The 25,679-nt window shown below is 49.8% G+C and overlaps 2 protein-coding genes across 2 annotated transcripts in view; one reads left to right on the forward strand and one right to left on the reverse strand.

Moving 5' to 3' along the window:
* The first annotated feature begins 13,849 nt into the window (after positions 1-13,849).
* On the forward strand, positions 13,850-20,918 carry PDRG1 (p53 and DNA damage regulated 1). The gene is made up of 5 exons (XM_060077660.1): positions 13,850-14,017; positions 16,100-16,175; positions 17,259-17,333; positions 19,275-19,355; positions 19,981-20,918. The coding sequence occupies exons 1-5, from the start codon at positions 13,931-13,933 to the stop codon at positions 20,061-20,063; spliced, it is 402 nt and encodes a 133-aa protein (XP_059933643.1). The 5' UTR covers positions 13,850-13,930; the 3' UTR covers positions 20,064-20,918.
* A 1,946-nt stretch (positions 20,919-22,864) lies between these two features.
* TTLL9 (tubulin tyrosine ligase like 9) overlaps positions 22,865-25,679 on the reverse strand; it is a 41,717-nt gene continuing 38,902 nt past the window's right edge. The window contains exon 12 of the mRNA XM_060078392.1: positions 22,865-22,941. Coding sequence (XP_059934375.1) covers positions 22,865-22,941 — 77 coding nt within the window. The remainder of the gene's footprint in view (positions 22,942-25,679) is intronic.

The following is a 25,679-nucleotide window of genomic DNA, read 5'->3' on the forward strand; positions in this document are numbered from 1 at the left end:
ACTGCAGAATTTGAGTAGGGAAGTAATGTGATCAAATCAGGATTTGGATAAAAGACCCTGCAGCCAGAGGAGAGAAGTGCTTACAGGGAAGCAGTGTGGGGATGGAGAGACCAGAGAGAGAGAGAGAGAGTGATAACAGTAATCCATGAGAGGGGTAGGGTCCCTCATATGTCCTGGATATCCCTAGTTCACCACCCCACTTCACCCTGCTTTGCTCAGATTGGATGTACCAGGGCATGTATGATACAAGCACTCATGTAGCAGTTTCTCTTTGCTCAGAATCATTCTAAGCACTGTACATTTACTAACTCTTTATCCTTACAATTTGTGAGGTAGTTTATGTTTCCCTCCCATTTTACAGATGAAGAAACTGAGTCACAGAGAAGTTTATTTATTTGTTTGGAATCACACAGTAAGTGCTAGAGTCAAATTCAAACCCATCATCTGGTTCCAGAATAAGCTTTTCTACCTTCCAAAGGGAGGATGGGAATTAGGTGAGAAAGGGAGGAGAGAAGAGGGGAGGAAGGGAGGTTTGAGGACCACCCTGCTTCAGAGTGGCAAGGAAGGGAAGATGAAGGGAGACAGCTGCCCTGGGTCAGGAAGGAGCAGCCATTTGCAGTCCTTCAGCCCAACATCCCTTTCGTGTCCAGGGACTGTTTTGGTCCCAGCAATGCTCAGGAGTTGGAGTGCCAGCTGTTGTCCAAGGCTGAAAATGGAGGACGAAGAGTTAGGGATTAAGGGAGTTTTCCAAGCTGGATACAAACTGACAGTCTTTATCCGCAGACATGTGTAGACTGGTGGGAGTTTTTGTGGGTTGGGCTGGAGGGGAGTCGGGGAGTCCGAATCCCAATGTGATTAAGCAGGAGAAGTATCTCTTCCTTTCTTTCTCCTCTACAACCCTAGGCAGGGAGACTCATGTAGTGCATGGAGCCCTGAGCAGAGGGAAGATCTGACCCCAGATCCCCTTATGGCCCTGGGCCAGTTCTGCATGTGTATGGATAGGGCCTGACAGGGTTATGTTCTCACCTCCGGGCCCCGCCCAATGGAGGCAGCCCCTCTACCTCCCATGCCTCTCCACATCCCAGGATCAGCCTATTCAAACAGGCAATAGAAGTCACACTTTTACGTATGAGACTCTAGAGCCAGGAAACCTGGGTTCAAAATCTATTCACTCCTTCCTGGCTCTATGACCTTGGGCAAGTCACTCAATTTCTCTTAACTTCAGGAAAGAAAGTAAAATGGCGGGCTTGGGGGATAACCAGTGTCTTCCTCCTAGGGCTGTGCTGAAAATTAATGCTAATCATTAGCTGGGGTGATGCCTCCCTCAGGAAGCCCTCTTGGATCTCCTACCCAGCTGTGCCCTGCTCCCTATCCCTCAGAGAAATCTCCCTGACCCTCCCCTATTATGAGCTTCCATGACACTGTAGTCTTTTCCTTCTTAACATCAATACACTGGCAGTTTATCTTTTTATGTTTGCCTGTTTGGAATTGTCTGGGAACTCCCTGAGAGTTGGGACAATTCATCCATTTTCTTCACTGACAAATCGCCGAGTGCCCAGTGCTGTGCCTGGCACTCAATAGATATTCTATAAAAATCACTGAATGAATGAATGAATAAGTGATCAGCCCTATGAAATAGGTTCTGCTATTCTCCTCATTTTATAAACAAAGTAACTTATTTGGAAAAGGGCAGCGACTTGTGTAACTATGAAGCCCTTCTGTGTGTCAGGAGCTGTGCTAAGAAATTTACTGATATTACCACATGTTATCCTCAAACTAGCCTTTTTTTGGGGGGTGAGGAAACTGGGACTCAGGGAGGTGCTGTCATTTACCTGAGACCATTAGTTAGGAAGTAGCAGAGTTGGCATTCGAGAACTCTAGTTCAGTCAACTGGAGGAGAGACACTGAGGAAGGAACTGATGGGGTGCCTGAGTGGGTCAGGTGGGAGGGACCCACTTGTGACTGGTGCTGTAGAGGGGACTCTGCCCTGGGCAAGTCTGGACCAGTGTGTTCTGAGTGGCCTGAGATCCGAGATCAGGGATTCAGACTAAGACCAATGAGGAAGTACAGGGGTGGTGTTCCCCTGGGGCCGGGGGCAGAATAACTTGGGCAAAGGCCCTGCAGTGGGACTGAGCCAGGCTCATTCAAGGGCTAAGATGAGGCTGGGTCTGGCTGATGTGGAGGCAGAAGGTGGACCACAGCTGGTCAGAAGTGGGTAGGTCCTTTGAGATCTCATCTAGTTCCCTGAGCTCTTCTTTCATTTTACAAACAGGGACACTGAGGTCCAGAGAGAAGTATATCTAGCAAGTGGCAGGAGCAAATCTGGGAGCTTTTCCTTAGTGCCCAAGGACATGGCCTCTGGGCTTTGTTGGCAATCACTCTTGGGAACAGCCTTCATCACATTTCCTCAATTAGCCAAGAGCTTAATCCGTGCCTACCACACCCTCTGCTTGGACCAGTCTCTAATACTATTTCTTTAGTCCTGTGCAAACTGTGCACAAGATAATTGACACAGCATTGTTTATAACAAGAAAAATTGGGAACGACCCACATGCCCGTCAGTAGGGGACGGGCTAAATAAATCATGGACTTCCCGACAACGGAATGGCATGTGGCAGTAAAGGAGGTGTTGGAGCATTCTGTCTCCTAATACAGAGAGGCAGCCGTATGGAAAAGCAAGGGACAGAACAGGTGAAAAGTGGGACTAATAATCTATATTTGTATTTGTTTGCATGTGCATAAAGAAACTTTGGAAGTCTACATAAGGAAATGGGATTACTGGGGAGCACTGGGCAGAAGGGAAACAGGTTGGGAGGGAGACTATTATATGCCTATTTATAATTTTTTGAATCATGTGAATGTATTTACCTATTAATAAATTGAAATAATAACGGGGACAGCTGCTACTCAGCTACTGCTGAGTGTTGTCATATAGGGAATAGGCAGTCAGTATGGTCAGATTTTCCAGTTACTCAAGAGAAGCCAGAAATCCAGATTTTATTGTAAAATCTCTTGATTTTTAAACCTTGGCTCCATTTTCTCTCAAATACTTTTCAGGCCAAATAAATAGGTCAGTGGGTCAGATGTGGCCTGAGGGCCACCAGTTTTCAGCCTCGGCTCTAACGGCCTTCTGCTTCCAGGCTGGAGTTCTCAGCACCCCAGGTCTCTGCCCCACTGTGGGCAGCCGCAGACAGAAGCAGAAAAGTGTCTTGTCCTGCCCCTTTCCTGGCACCCTCCAACCCTTGCCCCTTGGGGCTGTGATATTTGGGGCTTTTAACTCAAGACCTGCAAGGCAGAGAGAGGTTATGAACGCTCAGATGAACCCTTCCCCCGGGGCCCTGCAGGCGTCAAGGCACAGCTGTCTCCTGCTGCCCACCCATCTGTCCCTGGGAAGTGGAGACAGAAGTGGGGGTGGGCAGGAGTCTCCACTCTGAGCCTCAGATCACTGGGCTCTGTCCAGACTCAGCATCCAAGAGATTGTGAGAAAAGAAAAACAGGGGCTTGGCTGCACCTAGTTGGTGTGTGCTGAGGTAATTCAAGCAAATTACAAAATGCCAGAGCTGGAAAGGCCCTAAGGGACCATCTCATCAAACCCCTCGTTGTGCAGTTGGGAAGACTGACCTCTGCTCCCCAACACCCCGCCCCAGACCATAGCTTTGTCGCTACTCTCCTGGACAACTGGACTGCATCAGCCTCTTCACTGGGCACCCTGCAGCCTTTCTTCCCCTCCTATTGTTCAGTCTCCACCATTAGCCAGAGGGACTTTTTAAAAAGAGAAATCTGGGGCTTCCCTGGTGGCGCAGTGGTTGAGAGTCCGCCTGCCGATGCAGGGGACACGGGTTCGTGCCCCGGTCTGGGAAGATCCCACATGCCGCGGAGCGGCTGGGCCCATGAGCCATGGCCGCTGAGCCTGCGCGTCCGGAGCCTGCGCGTCCGGAGCCTGTGCTCCGCAGCGGGAGAGGCCACAACAGTGAGAGGCCCGCGCACCTCAAAAAAAAAAAAAAAAAAAGAGAAATCTGATCAGATCCCATTCTTCTCAGAACCTTCTGATTACTTCCTACTCACTTTGAGCCTGACTCCTCAGCCCTGCCTACAATCTCTCTCCTGCTCTCCTCTCCAACCTCTCATCCTCCCGTCTTTCCCTCGCGCATTCTGTTCCAGCCACACTCTGCTATTCCTTTAACACGCCAGCCTTCTCCCTCTCACCCAGCTTTTGTTCCTTCTGCTCCCCCAGGTGTTCACAAGGCTCCATCTCTCTCTTCTCTAAAATGTTGCCTCTTCAGAGGGGTTTTTCTCATCATTTCCCCCTACACTTTGTCACCTCACCTGCCTTATTTTTCATCCACAGCATTTATCACTACATGATGTTATAATACGTATGTATTTGTTTCTTGTCTAGAGTACAAGATCTGTGGAGGCAGCAGGCTTGCCTACATTGTTCACCACTGTGTCCTCAGCACTTAGCAGATTTTGGCACATAGATGCTTAGTGACCCTGAACCAGCTGTGACGTGAAAGGGCACAGTCTACAATTCAGGTGACAGCCAGTCCTGATTCTGCCATTACCTGCTTAGGTGACCTTAAGCAAGTCACGTGGCCTCTCTGGGCCTCAGTTTCCTCATTTGTAAAACAAGTGAATCACAGAGACACCTTCAATTCAACAATCCTGGGATGTCTTCTCTATTCCAACGTCACCTTCTCCTCCATGGAATCTGAAAGTCCTTTAAGCAAACGTAATTGTGTTTATTTATTGAAGAGTTAATACATTCACAGTATTCAAAATTCAAAGGTACAAAGGCAACACATATGTCTTTCCTATCTTGTTCTCCAAGGTTCTCCTTCCCTTAGGTACACAAGTTTCCCCTTTCTTCCTCCCTTCCTCCCTCCCTCCCTCCCTTCCTCCCTTCCTTCCTTTCCTTCTTTATTTCTCCCCTGCCCCCCATTGCTTATCTTTATACTGTCCTCCACCATTCTGAAACAAATCATAGCTTAATTATACACAGTTCTGTGTTTTGCTTTTTTTCGCATAACAGCATTTTTGGAGGTTGATTTATATCAGTGCATAGAGAGCACTCCTGTTCTTTTTTGTGGCATCCCAGTGTTCCATTGCATCGATGTACCATAATCTACTTCACCAATCCCCTAGGTGGTGGGCAATTAGGTTGTCACCAGCCTGTAGCAATACTTCAGTGAATGACTTTGTGGACACACTATTTTGGATACCTGTATAATAAATGGACTTGGTGATTCAATGGTAGGTGTGTTTATAATTTTGATAGATGCCCCCTATAGGGACTATACCAATTTATCCCACACATATCAGCATTGAGTAAAAGTGCTCATAATAGGCCTTTTTATTTTTATTTATTTTATTTATTTTATTTATTTTATTTTTGCGGTATGCGGGCCTCTCACTGCAGAAACCTCTCCCGTTGTGGAGCACAGGCTCCAGCCGCGCAAGCCCAGTGGCCATGGCTCACGGGCCCAGCCGCTCCGCGGCACGTGGGACCCTCCCAGCCCGGGGCACAAACCCGCGCCCCCCCCCGCATCGGCAGGCGGACCCCCGACCACTGCGCCACCAGGGAAGCCCATAATAGGCCTTTTTAAATGGACTGCAATAAGTCCTCAAGACTCCTTGTATAATAGATGAATAAATTGTTCAACCTTGCTAAGGCTGCTTCCTCGTCAATATAATGAGTATCCTACTTCATAGAGTGGTGGTAAGGATCAAATGAGATAGTGCATGGGAAGTCCTCAGCCTAGTTCTTGGCACATAGTAGGGCCTCTGTGAAGGTTCGCATTCCTCCTCTGCTTGATGTTATCATCTGCCCCCAGACTGCGAGCTCTGTGGCAACAAGGACCTTGTCTGTCTTGTTCAGTGCTATAGCACAGCCCTGGCTAATGGAAGGTGTCCAATAATTATTTAGTAAGTGAATGAGTCCACTTTCCAACTTCACTTTGCCCACTAGGCCCTGCATTATGACCTAGTTCCTGCCTGTCCATTCAGCTCATCCCCTACCTCTTTCTCCCCTTCTCTTTGGGATCCAGCTACACTGCCTCCTCCAGGTTCCCTCCTGCCACAGTGCCTTTGCACTTGCTGTTTCCCCTGCCTGAAACAATTTCTTTACCCCATACCCACCCATAACCTCTCCATTTGCTTAGTTTATTTCTACTCATCCGTAGGTCTCAGATCAAATGTCACTTTCTTAAGAAAGCTTCCTCTACCTCTAGTCCCTGATTTATGTTGGGACACCCCTCTATACAATCTCATTGGACTCTGGGCTTTTCATTTGAGCCTTATCACAATAGGAATTGTGCCTGCATGAATGTCAATCTTATCCCTGTGACCAAAAGCCCGTGAGGCTCAGGACTAGGCCTGTCCTGTTTACCATTGAATCTGCAGAGCCTGGCACAGTGTAGGCACTCAATAACCATGGCCTTGAGCGAATAAGTGAGTGCCAACACCCATTTTACAGAGAGGTTGAGCCACGCATCCCCACCCAAGACTGTGGAAGTCTGGACTCCATGTTCTACTCTCTTTCCAGTGGAAAGAGCAACTTCTGTAATGTTTTGGTTGGTAAAGAAGAAGAGAGAGAGAGATCGGACTCTTAATTCCCTCCAAGGCATGATTATGTCACGGCCTCACTCATTCATTCAGCAGACCTCTCCGGGGACATCATCTGAGGGTCCTGGGTACTCGAAAGGAAGCCCACAGAGCCCCTAGCCTCAGTGGGCTCCCATGTCAGTGAGAAAGCCAAAACCATGGCAAACATAGGTTTAGTCCAAAACAAGAAAGTGATCGATGCCAGAAGAAAAGGAGGACGACAGTCCTTCTGGAAGACCCGAGGGAGAGCCACCCTCCTGGGGGATCAGGTCGGGGATGGGATGGGGTCTTCTAGGAGGAGGGGCCTTAAGAGAAGAGTAAGCCTCAACAAGTGGAGAAGGAAAGCAAAGGGTACTCCAGGCAGAGGGCACAGCCCAAGCAAAGGCAGAGAGGTGGGCAAGTCAGGGAGTGTTTGGGAACTAGGGTTCAAGGCGAGTAGAGGAAGATGAGGTGGAGAAGAACTCACAGACAAGTATCAGGAGATGTGTCCCTGAAGGATCACTGCAGCATTTCTTATGATCCCCAAAGATGGAAAACAACTTAAGTGTCCAGCCACAAAAGAATGGGTCAGTAAACATGATACTCACAACCACCACACTGGCAAGCTGCAGAAAGGTGGATAATACCTAATGTTTGGGAGGATGTGCATTGCTGGTAGGGCATAAATGAGTACAGCCATTCTGGAGGGCAATATGGCATTGTTCAGGGAAAAAAAGTGTGTGCATGCCCTTCATCAAGGCAACAGCACACTAGGGTGTTCGTTGTGGCACTGTGTGTGTCAATGCAGAGAAAAAGGGAACTCAAGCACCCACAAGCAAGGAGGAGGACGTATGAAATGTGGTGGAAGCAGTTACGGGTTCTCTGGAGCTTCCAGGAGCAAGGAACTAGAGGTACACAGAGGATGTGGATAGATCCGAGGAACATCGAGATGAGAAAAAACAAAAAAAGTGGGACATTAACACAACTTACAGCACAATAATATTATGTGGATTATCCGTATCTACTATCTACTAAAACTAATCATACCCAGCAATCCCACTCCTCGGTATTCACGCCACAGAAATGATACATATGTGTGTGTACCCAAAGACATACACACGAGTGTTCATATCCGCGCTCTTTGTAACAGCCCCAGGCTGGAAACCACCACAGCTCCACCAGCAGCAGAATGGCTTAACTGCTGTGTAGTCCTCTGATGGAGTATGCTTCAGCATGGGGAGTAAGTGATCTACAGCCACACCCAACGATAGAGATAGATCCATGAACAAAATGTGGAGCGAAAGAAGTCAGACATAAAAGAGCACACTCTGTGTGATTCCATTTGTATAAAGTTCAAAACCAAGCAAAACCGATGTATGGTGTTGGAAGTCAGAGCGGTGGTTACATTGAGGTGGTGGACGGGAGGGCTTGGAGGGGTCTTCTGGGGAGGGGGCTGCTGATGTTCTGTGCTTGATCTGTGTGCTGGGTACTTGGGTGTGTTCAGTTTTTGAATGTTCATAAACTATAGTATACTTAAGACTTGTGCACTCCTGTGTGTGTTATACCTTAATAAGAATTTTTTTTTTTTTTTTTTTTTTTTTTTTTTTTTTTGCGGTACGCGGGCCTCTCACTGTTGTGGCCTCTCCCGCTGCGGAGCACAGGCTCCGGACATGCAGGCTCAGCGGCCGTGGTTCACGGGCCCAGCCACTCCGCAGCATGTGGGATCTTCCCGGCCCGGGGCACGAACCCGTGTCCCCTGCATCGGCAGCAGACTCTCAACCACTGTGCCACCAGGGAAGCCCAATAAGAATTTTTAAAATACATAAACACATAACACAACTACTATGCATTTTTCAAGAAATCACAAATATTTAAGGACATATATCAAACACAGTAGAGAGGGTTTTGGTGAGCTCAGAATTGTGTGGGGGTGGGGGGAAAAGGAGAAAATAATATAAACAAGAGAGGGTCTTTGAAGACTAACTCATGATCATGTGCTAAGAGCTGAAAGGTGATTAATTCAACCACCTGTACTTTACTGCATGAAAAATAAATGTAAAACTTAATTTAGGAAACTAGATAAACAAATGAACTCTGGTGCTTATAGACTATAGAATATTCTGCAGCAGTCAGGGAATAGGAGAGAGATCTAAATATACCCATCAAAGATGTCTAAGAGCAAACAGGCTGCAGAGTGATCATTTGTGTGCAATGCCTTCCATCCCACCTTCCTACCCTGCCACGCACATAATAGTCTTACATATGTTCTCTGGGTTCCTAACTACATCTTTAAATGAACATCATCACACACCCAAACTGGGACTGTGGAGAGAACTGAGGTGGGGGAGGGGTGTCAAAACAGAGCCTTAGTCTTCTCTGTAATGTTTTCATTTTCAATAAGAAGAATCTATTCATGGAATTTTACATGAATGGATTTAGTATTAAAGGTAGTAGTAAAGACCAGCTCAGGGAGGCCGGGAATGTTCTGGGCTTGTATTATCTTTGAGGTCACTTTTAAGATTTTTCAAGTCAAGCCTTGGGACCATCTGTTGCCTGATGAAATCGAGGTGCAGGGTGTTAGGACACAGGTCCCCACCTGGCATCCCCATCTGGCTTCATGACCTTGGGAGGATCCCATGCCCTTTTTGGGCCTCAGTGTCCTCATCTGCCCAATGGGAATCAGATTTCTTCGTTCCCTGGGGATGTGGGAGGATGAAGTGCGGGCATGAGGAGAATCACATGAATATAAAGGATTATTCCCTGGGTCAGGGGAGGAGAGGGAGTGGAAGCCTCCCCTCCACCTGCCAAGCCCACAAGGCACAAAGGAAGCAGAGGGAGGAACTGGGGACCACCCAGGAGAGCAAACAGCCCATCTGTGGGACAAGGGCACGTTGTCAGCAGCTGGGAGGCCTGGCCTGGACCACTCGCAGGCCAGAGCCCGTGGGGCAGCCACCCAGGCTGCCTGGAAAATTGGGATATGGAGCCAGCTTCCTGCTACTCCCAACTCCAGTGCAGTCACAGGCCTGTCACCTCTCCAAGCCCCCATCATCACCCTTCCACCCCCAACACACACACACACACACACACACACACACACACACAGGACCGCACTGTACTTGCCCTTTTTAGCCCATCCTATCCCAACAGCCAGAGACGTTTCACAAGGTAAAATCCACTCACGTCCCATACTTGCTCAAGACCCTCCAGTAGCTTCGTATTGATCTGGGAACAAAATCCAATCTCCTTACCTTAACAACAAGGCCTGGCATGACCTGCCACTCCCACCTCTACCTCCAGCATAGGAGTTAAGAGCCTGGCCTCAGAGAGGTCTGCCTTGGTTAGAATTCTGGCTCCTTTCCTCATTCATTCATTCAAAAATGTTTATTGAGCACCTACTGTGGGCCAGGTAGTGTTCTAGGTATTGATGATACATCAGAAACAAATGAGACAAAGATTCCTGCCCTCATGACTTCCTTTCTAACAGAGGGAGATTAACAATAAATATAAGTAGATTAAATAGCATGCTGGAAAGTAATAAAAGCTGTAAAAAAAATGTAGAGCAGAGGAAGTTGATCAGGAGTACTGGGGGGGTGGGTGTTTTATTTTTAAATAGAATGGTCAGGGTAGGCCTCACTGAGAAGGTGAAATTTAAGCAAAGACTTTTAGGAGCTGAGGGAGGGAGACAAGAGGACACTAAGGGAAAGTACAGGCGGAGGGAGCAGCCAGTGCAAAGGCCCTGAGGTGGAACTGCGCCTGGCTGGTTTGAGGAGCAGCAAGGTGCTGGGGAGAGAGGTGGGAGATGGTCAGAGAGGTAGCGCAGGTCATGTAGGGCCTTGCAGGCCTCGGTGAGGAGTTTGGCTTTTACTGAGTGAGATGGGAGCGTTGGAGGATTCTGACCATAAGGGAGTGGGGGAGGCAGGACAGGGAAGGAGAGGAAGCCAAGTAGCACTTGCGGATGTCGTGTGGGTGGCTGCTTCAGCCTGACTCCATGGGGGAACTCTGGAGCATAAGTTACACCTCAGAGTTATCCACCCACACCCCTGCCAGCATCCTACGCAAAGAAGGTGGGCTTTCCTAACCCTGAAATGATGAGCTACAGCTTGGAGGAAGGGTGGGTCCCCCCAGAAGGCTCCAGCAGCCTGAGAGCAGTCCTCCCAAAGGAGAGAAGTGGGTGCTGGTCACTGAACACTTACCCAAGGGTGGGGCGCACAGAAACAGTCAAAGGAGGTCCAAGGGGAAGGAGTGCAGCATCGGTCTTATCACCTCCAGTCCCCAAACACCAAAGCCCCAGTAGTTACAGCCCTTTTGGCCTGGGGCGGTGGGTGGCTAAAGATGGGGCATACCCTAGTGTGACTAGGTAGAATTTTCTGGTTAGGAGAGACCGGGGGTCCACTTCCACCTGAGTTGCAGAGGGTTCCATGCTCTGCAATGTCCCGATAACGTGGCAGTCCAGCCTTATACACCTCATGGGATGGGGAGCTAGCTACCCTTGGGTTAGATCTGTTCACTTTTGGATACTTGGGTTTTAGAAAGTTCTGCTTCATGTTGAGCCCATGGCTGAGCACCGACTGTATGCCAGGCACCATCCTAGGTCCTGGAGACACAGCAGCAAACATGACAGACAAGGTCCCTGCCCTGAGGAACTCTCAACTGGAGAGGGAGATGATTAGAGAAAAAGATGGTGTGGTAAGTGCAGAGGTGTGAGTAGCCCAGGAAGCTATGGGGGCCCCGAGAGGACTCTTGACCTTTGGGAGGAGGTGACACCAAGCTGATAAGTGGGGGACATGTAGTAGTTATACAGGTACAAAGTTTGGGAGAAAACAAATCCAGGCTGATGGAAGAGTGTGTGCAAAGGCCCGGAGAATCCCATCAGTGTTCACTATCTCCATTGCTACCCTCTGTCCAGCAACTATCCTCTCCTGCCTGGATGATTTTAACAGCCTCCTCGTGGGTCTCCCACAGAGAGGCAAAGAAGCTGGGGTAGGCAGCCACTAGCTCCTTCTTCTTCTTTGCTGAGGGCCGCTCCTGTGGATGTTAACTCACCTGCATTCTCCACTCAACCTGCATCTGTGAGCAGGGAGAAACAGGAAGCCACAGGCCTGTGCTGCAGTACTTGCAGGCCACCCCCAAGGAGGGCCTGGCCGTGTGGGCGGGGCACTTATAGCCCCATCTATAGGCCCACAGGCTCCATGCCTCCTTCCCCTTTCTGACATCACTTCCTACTCTGCCCCCCACTTCCCCCCACATTCTGTTCCACCTACACTGGCTTTGCTGTCCTTCCAACTTGCCAAATGAAGCCTCATCTCAGGGCCTTTGTATTTGCTGTTCCCTCTGCCTGGAATGCTCATCCCCCAGATGCCCACGTGGCTCACCCGCTCACCTCCTCCACATCTCTGCACGAATGCCACCTCTTCAGAGAAGCCCTCCCTGACCACCTTATCTCAAGTCGCCCCTGGTTCATTCCCTCTCCACCTTGCCCTGCAGTGTGCTCCATAGCACTTATCACCCACCACCTGACATATGATATCGTTGCTTGTTCACGTGTTTATTGCCTGTCTCTCCCACCAGACTGAAAGCTTTCTGAGGGCAAGGACCATGTCTGGTTTTGCTCACGGTGGAATCCCTATAACAGGGCCAGGGCAGTCAATAAATATTTGTGAAATAGATGGTTCTGAAACATAAGTGATTCTGAAACAGGAGCCCTTCCAGGTCTGACTGTCCCAAAGTCTTAGATAGGACCTCCCTCCCCAACATTGCCAGTGGCCAGGGGTGCCCTCTGAGGGCCAGTCACAGCCAAGAAGCTGCCGATTTGGGAGACTTCCTCAACCCTTCCCCACCCGGGCCCAACTGTCAGGGGTCAGGGGTCAGCCTGGTCCAGCCCTCTTTGAGCCCCAAGATGGAGGAGACCCAGTCCTGGGGTCCAGGCCCCACAGATGCCTGGTGAGGCCTGTTTCTCCTTTGGCAAATGTTCCCCCTTCCTTCACAGGGCCTGCGTCTGCGTTTCTGAACCAGAAGGTGTTTACACAAAACATCCTGGGTTTGGCGACAAATTCACCCTCAATGAGGAATCCTTAATGAATCTCCTTCTCTCCCCATGCCAGGTGGCTGCAGGGAAAACTAGCTCTGCCTCTGGCAGTTGAAGGAAGCCAACGGCCAGGCAAAGACGGGGTGCTACTGCGACTTCTGGGGCCAGGATTTAGGGGAGGGCCTTTTTTCAGGGTCCAGAGACAGCTGCGGTCTGGCTTGCTGTGTGACAGGGCATTGCCCTTTTCCCTGCCTCAGTCTGCAACTGTGAAGTGTGTAATAACCCATCCACACAAAGGTTGCTGTGAAATTCAAGTAAGGCAAGGGGTGTGAAAGGCTGCAGTGGCCAAAAGGAGAGAAATAAAAAGCTGGACTCAGGGAAACAAGAGGTCAGAGCTCTAGTACTGGGTCTGCTCTTGACTTTTTAAAGTCCTCGCCACTCTCTCAACCTTGGTTTTTGCAGCTGTACAATGAGGTATTGGGCTTGAAGATCTCTAGGGAACCCTCTGGTTCTGAAGGGCCGCCACTTTCCACCTGCCTGCCTCGTCTTGGAGGTCTTCCCAGATCCTACAGCCCACACCAATTCACTTTCCAGCACTTACACAACTTTCTTCTGAGCTGGCACTTCATCACTCACTGCCCATGGTTTTCCAGCCCCTTCCTTGGGTCTAGGTCAGCTATTCTGGAATTGGGCCTAACACAGGGGCTCAACGAACGTGGGGGTCAAACTGAATTTAAAAAGATTCCTGCCTCCTTCCAACCCTGAGGAAAGACAATGAGGGGGAGTTTTATTCACTCTCATTTTATAAATTGGATCCTGAAGGTGTCAGAGGTTAATATAAGTCACACTGCTACATGGGCCTCCTTGGTGTTCCTCAGGCAGGTAGGGGAAGAATGATTTGATTTCTCCAAAGCACTATCACTGCCTGCCATAGTATATAATTATTTGTTTTGTCATTAATTGTCGATGTTTCCCGCTAGATAAAGTTGCACTAGGGCAGGGACTTTGTTTTGTTCACTGCTGCACCCTCAGCCCCTAAAACTGCCTGGCACCGAGGAGGGGCTCAAGAACTGTATGAAAGGGAGGGGTTGAAAGGTTTGTGCCTGCAGGGGGCGCTTCAGCCCCGCCCCCAAAGCTAGGTCCCGCCTCTCGCGTCCGCCCGCCGCGCGTGCATTGGAGCCTGCGCGCCACCGTTCTTCTTTCAATTGCGCATGCGCGCCGAAAGCCCTGTCAGATCGGCGCGTGCGCGGACCGAGCTGCAGCGGAGGTAGAGCGGAGGTGGATGCGGATCGAGGCCAAGCCGAGTTGGCGCAGGTGAACACCATGCTGTCGCCCGAGGCGGAGCGGGTGCTTCGGTACCTCGTGGAGGTGGAGGAGCTCGCCGAGGAGGTGCTGGCGGACAAACGGCAGGTAGGAGGCCCGTCCGCGGGGCTGAGGCCCGGGTTTGGCCTGACGGCGAGCGCCTAGAGAAACGCGCGTGGTCCGGAACTGGCTCCAGCTCGGTCTCGCCTGACCTAGGCTTGTGGGCCAAGGGCTGTGACGACAGACTGGGCGGTTTGAGATCACGTGGGTCAAATGCGTGGCACGGCACCTTGCTTCACTCCTTTATTTAGCACATATTAAGTGAGCGCCTGTCTGTGCCAGGCCTTTCCTCTCTCGCCAACTTTTCTCTGCCTCTTGCCCTGCCTTCTGGATCCGACCCATTACCCCTTTGGGCGTTTGGATGACCTGAACCCCTTTTTCAAAATGCAGTTCTTGGGCCACCTCACCGACCTGGGCTGCACCGCCCCAGTCCAGGCCCTGAGTGGAGAGGAGGAACAGAAAAGAGCCCCGAGTGGTCTCGTGATTGCGCAGGAGTGGGGGCGTGGTAGGAGCGTGGGGCCCTGGCCATGTAGACCTGCACAGGGAGTTTGGGTCTGGTTCTAATGGAAATGCCAAGGGTTTTAAGGGAGTTCGTGGTGGGAAAAGCTGCTCAACATCACTAATCATTAGGGAAATGCTAATCAAAACTACAATGAGGTATCACCTCACACCAGTTGGAATGGCAATCATTAAAAAAATCCACAAAGAATAAATGCTGGAGAGGGTGTGGAGAAAAGGGAACCCTCTTGTACTGTTGGTGGGAATGTAAACTGATACAGCCACTATGGAGAACAGTATGGAGATTCCTTTAAAAAACTAAAAATAGAACTACCATATGACCCAGCAGTTCCGCTACTGGGCATATACCCTGAGAAAACCATAATTCAGAAAGTCACATGTACCCCAGTGTTCATTGCAGCACTATTTACAATAGCCAGGACATGGAAACAACCAAAATGTGTGTATCGACAGATGACTGGATAAAGAAGATGTGAGATATATCCATATATGTATCTACAAGTATAATGGAATATTACTCAGCCATAAAAAGGAATGAAATAGGGTCATTTGTAGAGATGTGGATGGACCTAGAGTCTGTCATAATGGGTGAAGTAAGTCAGAGAGAAAAACAAATATCGTATATTGACACATATATGTGGAATCTAGAAAAATGGTACAGATGAACCTATTTGCAGGGCAGGAATAGAGACACAGATGTAGTGAATGGATGTGTGGACACGGGGGTGAAGGGGAGGGTGGGATGAATTGGGAGATTAGGTTTGACATAAATACACTACCATGTGTAAAAGAAATAGCTAGTGGGAGCCTGCTGTATAGCACAGGGAGCTCAGCTCGGTGCTCTGTGATGACCTAGATGGGTGGGATCGGGGATTGGGGAGGGAGGTCCAAGAGGGAGGGAGTATATGTATACATAATAGCTGATTAACTTCATCGTACAGCAGAAACTAACACAGCATTATAAAGCAGTTATACTCCAAATAAATAAATAACAAAAAATTAAAAAACCAGTAACCTATGTGGTGGGTCCTGTTCCCGTCGACGTCTCTCAGAGAGGTGAAACCACATAGCTCGTAATGGACAGCAGGATTCAAACGTGGGTGTGTGGCTTCAGAGCCACTGCCGTCAGGCAGTGTGCTGTACTGCCTGCTCACTCCCTTTGTAGCGGTCGGGCTGTTACCACCATCTCAGTGCCACCACCTCTGCCGTTCTGATCTAATATTGTTGGGTTTTTCATGACACTAGGTCAGAATCAACTGAAGGAGCTTGTCCAGGGGGTGGTTTGCACTCTCCTAGTGATTCTGAAATGCCCTAAAGCTTGAGAACTAGTGCTTCAGTGGATAATTTTTTAAAAATTACCTATTTAGTCATTAAACATTTCCCCAGCACCTCCTCTTGGGGGAAGACACCTGGACAAAGCATTGTTTTTAAGGAGCTGGAAGCTGAGTGGGGGAAGAAATACCTTCACACATCAGTCCATTTTAGGCAGGACATTGGACTTAACCTAGGAATGATGCCTTGTCTCTGTTAGGTTTTAATAGCCCTGGTCTGTTGGGAGTACAGGCTGGGGTAAGAAGTAGCTGAGTTCCTTCCTGCCCCTGTGCTTTTCAGATTGTGGACCTGGATACCAAAAGGAATCGGAACCGGGAGGGCCTGAGGGCCCTGCAGAAGGATCTCAGCCTCTCTGGTAAGCCTAGACCTCCTCACTGCAGCCCAGGAGGCCTGTTCCATTTTCTTTCTAAGGCCTTTGACTTGTCCCTGATAGAGACTGGGCAGGAGGCCACAGGCATGTAGCACAACCCGTGGAGATGGGGGAGACGGTATTGCAGGTCTGACATAGACTGTGGCTCAGGGTTTCAGCAGCTACTCTGCTTTAGTTTTCTCTATGATACTTCCTCAGTAACAGGTCGTTAGCTGCCAGCTTACCAGTGATGGCACTGGGAAAGTGCTGGGGGGTATAAAAACCCCCGGCACTTGAAAATTGTGAATTGAAAATTCACAATTTGAGAATTGTGAGAAAGCTGAAGAAGGAATTGGACGTGGAGTGGGTTTGGGAGAAGGGGATAGTGGCTCTTTAGATGAGGCTAAGTGGTTGTGACAGAGTAAGGAGCAGGGGAGGGGTGTGTGATGAGGCTGAAGAGGTGGGCAGAGGCCAGGCCATAATGAAGGGCCTTGGGGGCCAACGGTTTAAAGTGCACCGGGAAGCCTAAAACCTTCCAGTTTCTTCTCGTCTCACCAGAGTAAAATCCGGAGTCCTGCAAGACCCCATGGAATCCAGACTTCCTTGAACTCTCCCACGTCATCTCCTCCTCTCTCTCCCCCTCACTCATCAGCTCCACCCTCGCTGGCCTCCTTCCTGTTCCTGACGCCCGACACATTACTGATCTTTGCTGTTCCTGGTTCCTCTGCCTGGCTTGCTCTTTGCCCAGGTGTCTGCAGGGCTTACACCCTCACTTTCTTTGGGTCTCTGCCCAAATGGCACATAATCAGTGAGGCCTTACCCGACTGCCTGGTATAAATGACAAACTCCTCCCCTACTTCGGCATTCTCCATCTCTCTTACCCTGCTTTAGTTTTCTCTACGATACTCTTCAGGGTCTGCCAAATCATATCTTTGTTTATTACCTTTACTTTTTTGTTTATTCCCTCTCCTCCACTATAACATAAGCTATGAGGGCAGGAACTTTGTCCTGTTCTGCTGTGTTCTCAGCATCTAAAACAATGCCTGGCATAAAACTATTTGTTGAAGGAATGACTGTTTGCCATTTCAGAAGACGTGATGGTTTGCTTTGGGAACGTGTTTATCAGGATGCCTCACCGTGAGACGAAGGAAATGATTGAGAAAGGTAAGGCCTCCTGGGCAGGGGTCAGGAACAGGTTCCCCCGCACCCCCCAGCCTTGGTCTTAACCGAGAACCGAGAGCCAGGCTTTCTTTGGGCAGCAGCTTGATGAGAGGCGGCTGTGTGCATGTTAATCCCTGCTCTGCCACTGAGTTATTTCCTCATCTCTAAAAGGGGGACACTTCTACGTAGCACAGTTGTTGTGCAGTTGAGATAAAACAGGACGCATGCCTGGCGCAGTGCTTGTTTATCAGTGAGGGATGAGTTGGACTGCAAATAACAGGAATCCAACAAATTGAGGGTTAAGGAAATAGAGTTCTGTTTTTCTTATGTAAGAAGTTGTCCAGGGACGGGCAGTACAGGACCGGCACGGCTGTTCAGCAGTGTCACCGTAACACGTTCTCATGGTTATTGTGTCATCATCGAAGGTCTCATGTTTGAGTGCCAGGCTGGAGAAAAGGCAGAGGGTTTTCTCCATATATGGCCTTGCCTTCTATTTTGAAAATAAGACCGTCCGCCTCAGGGACTTTTGCTGATACCTCATTTGCCAGATTTAAGGCACATGCCCACACATAGCTGCCAGGGAGCCTGGCAGAGGAGCTCTTATTTTTCACATCCCCTGCAATAGCAAGTGGGTTGAAATGGACGTTTGGGAAGAGTGAACCTCTAGGGTCTGCCACAGCCTGGATACACACCATATGTTACTCAAATCTCACAACTACGTTCCTGGAGGCTCTTTGGAGGAGCGTCATAAAGGCAAAAGGTCAGGCTACAAATGGGTCCTTGGCTGGGAAAAGGGCAAGTTATGCATGTTTTCTCTTCTGTACCCCTGAAAACATGTGGGCCAGGAGGACCAACAAGGTTGCCTCTGTCCCTGAAAACAGGGTATCTCTATCCCTATTGAAACCGAAATTCTAGCAAAGGAAACTAGGTCAGCTTGGAAGAGAAGCTTCCGGATGTCTTGTTGAAAAACATACACTAATACCATGGTTATAAAATTAAGAGTCGTCATTGCACTTGGGTGGAGGCCGGAGGCCGCTCAGACTAAGCTTCCAGGGCGCATTGCCTGTCTGGGTTCAGGATCCTCAGCTCTCTTAGCCCACAAGTGTGGTCTTGTCACCGACATAGAGAAGTTCTGTGACATCATCACCTCTGGTTCTCAGGGATGGACACAGGCTAAACAAGCTTGTGTGAGACTGTGGTTCCTCATTTACAGTGAGAACCAGAACCACTGCCCAGGCCAGAAGACTCGGCTGGTTAGGGCTTTCATCCATCAGAAAGAATGAAAGTCTGTGAGGAGGACAGGAATGTCACTCACGAGTGGATGAAAACAGAGCTGGGGGAGTTGGTTGGGTGGCACCAGTCAGTTGCACTACTCAGGGCGCACCTGCCTTTGGGTGCAGTCCGTCCTGTAAGACAGCCTTCTCTTCACAGCCGTGAATTAGGTTAAGCATGAGCATCAGGCTGCACGTTGACTGTTTACATATCAGTTACCACAGTCCTGCCTTTGTGAAAACACCTCACCTTGATGAATGTGGGTTTGTGAAATTCCTCAGCCAACTATTTTCCATCCATCTTAGGGTAGGCTGGGTCTAGGTTCTTCTTTTTGTCCTTGCATTTGAATTTTCCATAATAATTTCACTGTGGGAGGGTGACCTAAAATCCTGGTGTTGCCTTCCCCACCGGGGTACTTTGCATAATGAAAACAGTTCGGTGAACTGTGAGTCAGGGGACTGGTGTGCTCAGCCCTGTTTTGGGCTCACTCAGGGGTCGGGGCAGGTCATGTCCCTTCTCTAGCCTTTAGTTTCTTCCTCAGCTGGTCTCCGAAGTCTCCTTTTCTCTCCCACATGCTGAGACCCCTTGCTCTCAAGGGGGCTGGGGAGAGACTGGCATCCTTAGATCTGTCTATAGTATAACCTCATCTTGTTTGCCCATCTCATCTTTCAGATCAGGAACATCTGGATAAAGAAATAGAGAAGCTCCGGAAACAACTTAAAGTGAAGGTCAATCGCCTCTTTGAGGCCCAAGGTATTGGCCTGGGGGCTGGGGGTGGGGCTGGAAACCAGGAGTGGAGACAACCATCAACACGGACTTTGAAGGCAGGGGTGGGAAGCCCCTCCAGGTGGGCAGTGACCCGGGCAGCTGGTGAGTGGCACTGAAGCTGTGGGCAGTGGGCAGGGTTGTCTCGAGCTGCCCAGAGATGGAATGGACGGGAAGTTTGTGGGATCTTATTCCTGTCACAAGTTATTTTCAGGCACCAGGAATGGCCTGGGATATCTCACATTTATGCCAGGGCATGGTGTCGGGACTGGGATAGCTCTGACTAAGGGTCAGAAGGCCTCAGTCAGGTGGTCCAGGTTAGAGCTGAATTTCTAGGTAAACCAAACCACTCCAGATTGGTCACAGTCTGTTGCAAATCTGGAGGTTTCTAGCCAGCAGTCATGACTCTGCAGGTTCTTGGTGACTCAGGAGCAGGTGTCGATGCGCATTTTTCAGTGCATTGCAGAATTTGAGGTCCATTTCTGTCAGTCCTCAAGGCCAAGTGTTTGGCAGCATGAATGCAGTGTAAGCCCCTTTCCCAGGCCTGACTCCAGGGCCAGTAGGTTGGACAGCAGGAGCCCCGACTCGCTGATGAATTGTCTTCTCACCCTAGGCAAGCCGGAGCTGAAGGGTTTTAACCTGAACCCCCTCAACGAGGATGAGCTTAAAGCTCTCAAGGTCATCTTGAAAGGATGAAATTTAAGAACCAAAGTGGGGGACCTAAGACCAGCATCCCCCCTGGGATCATGGAGGACCTAGAACTCTCCAGCCTTGACACCTGCAAGGACAGGATCTACTCTGCAAGGGGACAGTTGTGAGGAATCTGGCCATAGCCCTTGTACAAAGCTTCTTTGTCTATAGTACTTGGCTATTTTGTGATGGCAGGAGGGAACTCTCAGCCTGCCAGTATCTGCCGGACTTGACCGCTGGGGCTGGGTGGACACAAGGCCCATTGACAGGCTCTGGCAGCCACCAGGAGGTGGGAGGGGGCAGTGCTTGTGGGGGTGTGAGAATGACTGCAACAGGCACTTCTCAACAATGGCCTGCTATTGAAATGGGCCCCGGGCAGGGGGAAGAGTGGGAGCTTCATTCCAGCATTCCTCTCAGAAAGAGAGAGACACATTTTCAAGCAGTGTGTGTAACGGAATTGGAATAAAGCAGGAGGCTCCTCTGAATGAAGGACAGAATCTTGATGCTTCATGGTCCGCCATAGGCAGACACACTGTCCCCCTGCACTGCCTCCATTTGGGCCCGTCTTCCTGCTTGCCCCCAGGACGGAGCCCAGAGTAGGTGCTGCTTATCAACCTGCTGTGGCTGCCCTATAGTCAGGAAGGCCTTGCAGAGTCCTGCACCAGAGGTGGGTGAGGGGCTGCGTCTTACCTGCTGCACTTGTGCAGGATCCGCCTCCACCGGCTCTGAAAGCAGGACCCAGGCCAGTGCTGCTCGGAGTTCCCATGTGCCTTCAGGGTCTGCGATCCTGGTGGGAATGTGCCGTGAGGGATGTCTTTCGTGTGCCTCGAGGGCTCAATAAATGTTACCTACATGAATGAATAGCAGCTTCTAGTCTTCACCTCATTCAGTCCTTAATTGAGGACATGCCACTCCTTTAGGATACCATCTATGAAGGGGCAGTGGTTCCTCCTTGAAATGATGTCAGGATTAGATAGGCAGTAACAACAGAAGATGGCAGGATGGAGAGGACACTCCCTTTGGTTCCAACCAAGTTATATGGGGAATCAAGCTGGTATGGCCACATCCTGTGTTTTCTTCAAGATAATCTAGAAATTTAGATTTTTAGGTTGAATCCTCTGTATTTTAAATACTGCTAATTCAGAAAATTTTTTACAACTTGGGTGTCGGCCAACAAAACACTTTACATAAGTCAAATTTGGCCCAGACCTATGATTTTGCATCCTCTTGAGTTTTCTTAGTAGAAATTGCTGGGTTTTCCACATAATGGCCCTAAGAAGTAGGGAGGTTTAATTGGAAACTAAATGTCTGTCCACAGTAGATTAAAGAAATTGATAACTCCAAATAGTGCAATACTATACAGCTGTAATCAAGAATGAAGAAGCTCTGAGCACTGATTTGAAACAAGCTCCAAGATACATTAAAGTGAGAAGTAAGGACAGGTGTCTAATAAGCTCATTTGTGTGCAAACAATTATGTGGTTCCTTTGGAATAGAAACTGCATGGTGGGGCACAGGGTGCAAGGGAAGGACATGTTGCTGTTGTATATTTGAAAATGGGGAGTTGTGGCATTCACTTTGGTTGATGCTGTCTAGTATGACTGCCTGGCTCAACAGTTGGTCTGTCTGAACATTGCCACTGCCTGTCTGGCTGAGGGTGGATGCTAGGCCAAAGAAGAGCCAATCATTCTTTCTCCTGGAAAGATGTGGAATCCATGCCTGGGGTTGTCTGGGCTTGCCCCAGTCCCAGGGATGAGGGAAGTCCCCACACTCTGGAGGCAGGAGGCTCAGAAGGCCTGGCTTCAGGCCTCCCCAAGGCTGGCTGATTCACTTAGATTTCCCAGTATTTTCCTTTCAAAAGCCCTCCGCACCCCTCCCCTTCCTTTCCTTCCACAGTCAGATTCTTGCAGGCAAAAGAACTGTCCTGAAGAGGGGAGAGTGATAGGGGGAGCTGACTAGGGTCCCTTGGTAGGTCGCCCTGGAGCAATTAGCCACCAGCCCACTCTTGCTGCAACTTCTCTTCAACCTAGAGGAGGCGTAGGAATGTGGAAAATGCAGACATTCTTACTTGTGCCCAACTCCCCAAGCCATCTCTGCCTCCCAGCCCAAGGCTTTCTGGTCTAAAAAGCACAGCTCCCAACCTCAAACAGGAAGGCTCAGAGAGGGACCTAGGTCACCCATCTGACTTCGATAAGTGCACCTTTGCAGAGACTGTCTCTAAGTAGCTCTGCCTTCCTGATCCTTACCTTGGCCGTGGGTTCCCTGACATGCAGTCAGGGTATTGTAAGGAGGGCAAGATGTATATAAGGCTCAGTCCTTCCCCAGACCCCCAGTAAACACACAATCTAGTAACTGCTTGCTTTGCAAACACAGCTTAAGTTCCTTGCTCCTGGAGGATCTTTTCAACACTGATCCCCGTGAGAGACATCAAAGGGTCAAAGCCAGGAAGATTTGGTTGCAGCTGACAGCATCCCCTGAGCCAAGCCTGGAGCCCGAATCAAGACTGTGATCCTTTATTAGATGTGATCTCTGGGGTAGCAGAACTTGCTGCATTTGTCCTCTTCGGGCCTGACCGCCAAGCCAGCAGATTCGTCAAGGTTAAAGTCTATCCAGTCCTGGGGATTGGCTCTCTCCTGGTGCAGAGATACCCAGGGTGGGGTGGGGGTGCCAGGCTAGCAAAGCAGCTGCCAGGCCGGAGGGAGGGGGAGGGAGGGGGTGAGTGCTCTGAGGTGCTGCTATGCTGGAAACTGGGAGCAGGGAGAGAACTGGTGTGGCACCTTCCCGGGTCGCTCTCCTCTGTGCTGGGGATTAGTTGGGAGTTTTCTTCTGGCCTTGAAGGGAGCGGAACAGCTGCCTCAGCTGTTTTTTCCGATCATTGACGCAGCCTGGAAGGGAAATGGAGTGTTGCCTGGGATGGGCTGTCCCAAGTAGAGGGGGATTTAGGGGGAGTGGAGAGGCCTGTGCTCCCACTACCTGTGGGAAGAGAGGACAGCAGGAGCCACGCAACCACGGATGGCCTATGGTTTGCATCCTGGCTCCCCTCCTGCCTGTCATGGCCCTTAGGCAGGTCATTTACCTCTTTGAGCATCCGCTTTCTCATCTGTAAACCAGGATACCTGCTTTATGGGGTGAATGTAAGGATCATCAAAAGAAGGTAATATTCACTGGGGGCTTACCTCAAACCAGGGGCTGCTTCAGGTCCAGAATGTGGACTGACTTGTTGAGCTTTCAGGGGAATAATGTGTACAAGAGAAAACTGAGGCTCGGGGAGGTTAAGTAGTTTGCTCCAAATCACACAATAAGTAGCAGGACTGAGGGCTGAACCCAGTCTATCAAGCTCCAGAGGCCCAGCTCTTAACCACCACCCCACATTGCCTTACCTTCTGGCTTTGCTCTGAAAATGCACTTAAAGCTAGCACAGTGCCTGGTACCTAACTGGTTAAATGTTAGCTTTCTTCCTTTATCCAACCCCATGTGTCAGGCACTTTCATCTAAGAGATGGCTCTTCCCCACAGGTGGTCCCTACTCATGAAAATGTGTCCCAGGCAGTCCGTGCTGAGAGGCTGACATGACCTCCCCTCTCTGAGTGTGTCCACAGCGTTCCCTTCGTTTTGCACTCAGAGCTGATCCTTGAGGGAACTCCATGGTCATTTGATCTTGGGCCAGGCACACTGATGGCACTCACGAATGGTGGCTGACTGACTGAATCACCATGGGGACAACTACTGACCTGGAGGTGTCTGCCATCTTAGCAGCCCAGAGCTCTATCCTTTGCCTCCCAGGCACTCACCAGCCATCAAGGCTTCACTGAGCCGAGAGTCCACTAAATGCATCCCCAGGGTTTTCCAGAGTGAGTTCCATGGAACCTGAGCTTTAACTACAATTGGCTCATTCATAATTCTCAAACCTTTGTGTCCAGTGCAGATCTCTTCTTGGAGTTCTAGACTCATCTCTGAGTTCTCTGTTTATCTTTTCACCAGTTCTCAACACATCCCTAACTCGTTTCATCAGTACTCTTCCACCCCCAGCCAGCTCCTCCTGTATTCAAAACCACCCACCCAGACACTCAACTGGAGACTTCTGAAGCACTGGCTCTCAACCTAAGCTGTGCTTTAGACTTATCTGGGAGCTTTGAAAAATACTGACGTCCGAAGATATTTATCTCCAACAGGCATCAGTATTTTTTAATTCTCTCGCATGATTCCGATGTTCAGCCAAGGTGGAGAAGCACTATTCTGAATCTTTGCTACTCAAACAGGGTCCAGGAACCAGCAGCATTGATATCTGAGGTGGATTGTTAGCAAAGGCGGCTGCAATGATCCTCCCAGGCCTATATGCACCTCTCTGTAAGGTGACTGTGCCGCTCCTCCCATCAAGAAGTGGAGTCGGGCTTCCCTGGTGGCGCAGTGGTTGAGAGTCCGCCTGCCGATGCAGGGGACACGGGTTCGTGCCCCGGTCCGGGAAGATCCCACATGCCGCAGAGCGGCTGGGCCCGTGGGCCATGGCTGCTGAGCCTGCACATCCGGAGCCTGCGCGTCTGGAGCCTGTGCTCCGCAACCGGAGAGGCCACAACAGTGAGAGGCCCGCGTACCGGTAAAAAAAAAAAAAGAGTCTATCTCCTTGTTCCCTGAATCTGGGCTGGACTGGCTTTGGCTAATGGATTGTGGTGGAATGACATTGTGGGATTTCTGAGCCTAGGCCTCAAAAGGCTCCGCTACGTCTTCTCTCGCCCTCTTGGAACCCTGAGACTACCATGTGAAGAACCTGGGGCAGGGCTGCTGGAGGATGAGTGGCCACCTGGAAAGAGAGGCTGCTGACAGTCAGTCTCAAGCACCACACGTGTGAATGAGGCTATCCTAGACCATCACGTCTCAGCAAATCTGCTAGATGCCTGCAGCCCTGTGAGAGACCCGGGTGACACCTGAAGAATCGTAAGCAAATAAAATAGTTGTTTTAAGCTGCGAGGTTTTAAGAGGGTTTGTTAAAGAACAGTAGCTTGTTGCAGACTCTTAGCCTCCTGCTCCAGACCTACTGAATCGTAACTGCATTTTAACAAGATTCCCAGGTGATCACACAACTTGAAAGCATTGTATAGTCATCCTCCAACAACACCATGGGCAGGTACTAGGGCGTCTGCTGTGGGAAAACCATTCACAAACCTCCTCTCCTTTGCTTTCCTGAAGGCAAACTACTTGACTTCCCAGGCTTCCTTGCGGCTGAGGTGCCATGTGACCCAGTTCTAGTGGGTGAGAAGTCAGCAGAGGTTGCTGGGAGGGCTTCCCTTTTGGAATAAAGAGTCAAAGCTTGAAAGAAAGGCTTTGGCCCTTGGGCCTTCCTGTCTCTTCCTGCCTGAGACAAGGACACAGTGTCTGGAGTTGGAGCAGCCGTTTTGTAGCCATGAGGCAACAAGCATGAGCATCAAGGCAACATGCTGAGAGTGGCAAAGCAGAAAGAGGAAAGAGCTGGGTCCTTGTGCAGCTGTTGTGTACGGCCTACCCCATGACTTCCTGTGGCTTAAGATAAATCAGTTCCTATCTGTATAACTATTAGTTGGCTTGTTAGTGTTTGCAGCCAAACCCAATCCTAAATCATACCAAACTCTAAAAGATACTTAAAACTTCAT

This window comes from Mesoplodon densirostris, chromosome 16 (assembly GCF_025265405.1).
Source record: "Mesoplodon densirostris isolate mMesDen1 chromosome 16, mMesDen1 primary haplotype, whole genome shotgun sequence".
NCBI classification, from domain to species: Eukaryota; Metazoa; Chordata; class Mammalia; order Artiodactyla; family Ziphiidae; genus Mesoplodon; species Mesoplodon densirostris.

Coding starts and splice junctions, on each gene's coding strand:
- PDRG1 (XM_060077660.1), top strand. CDS start 13,931: ATGCTGTCGCCCGAGGCGGAGCGGGTGCTTCGGTACCTCGTGGAGGTG. Junction 17,334..19,274: donor GAAGGAAATGATTGAGAAAG/GTAAGGCCTCCT, acceptor CTCATCTTTCAG/ATCAGGAACATCTGGATAAA. Junction 19,356..19,980: donor TCGCCTCTTTGAGGCCCAAG/GTATTGGCCTGG, acceptor TTCTCACCCTAG/GCAAGCCGGAGCTGAAGGGT.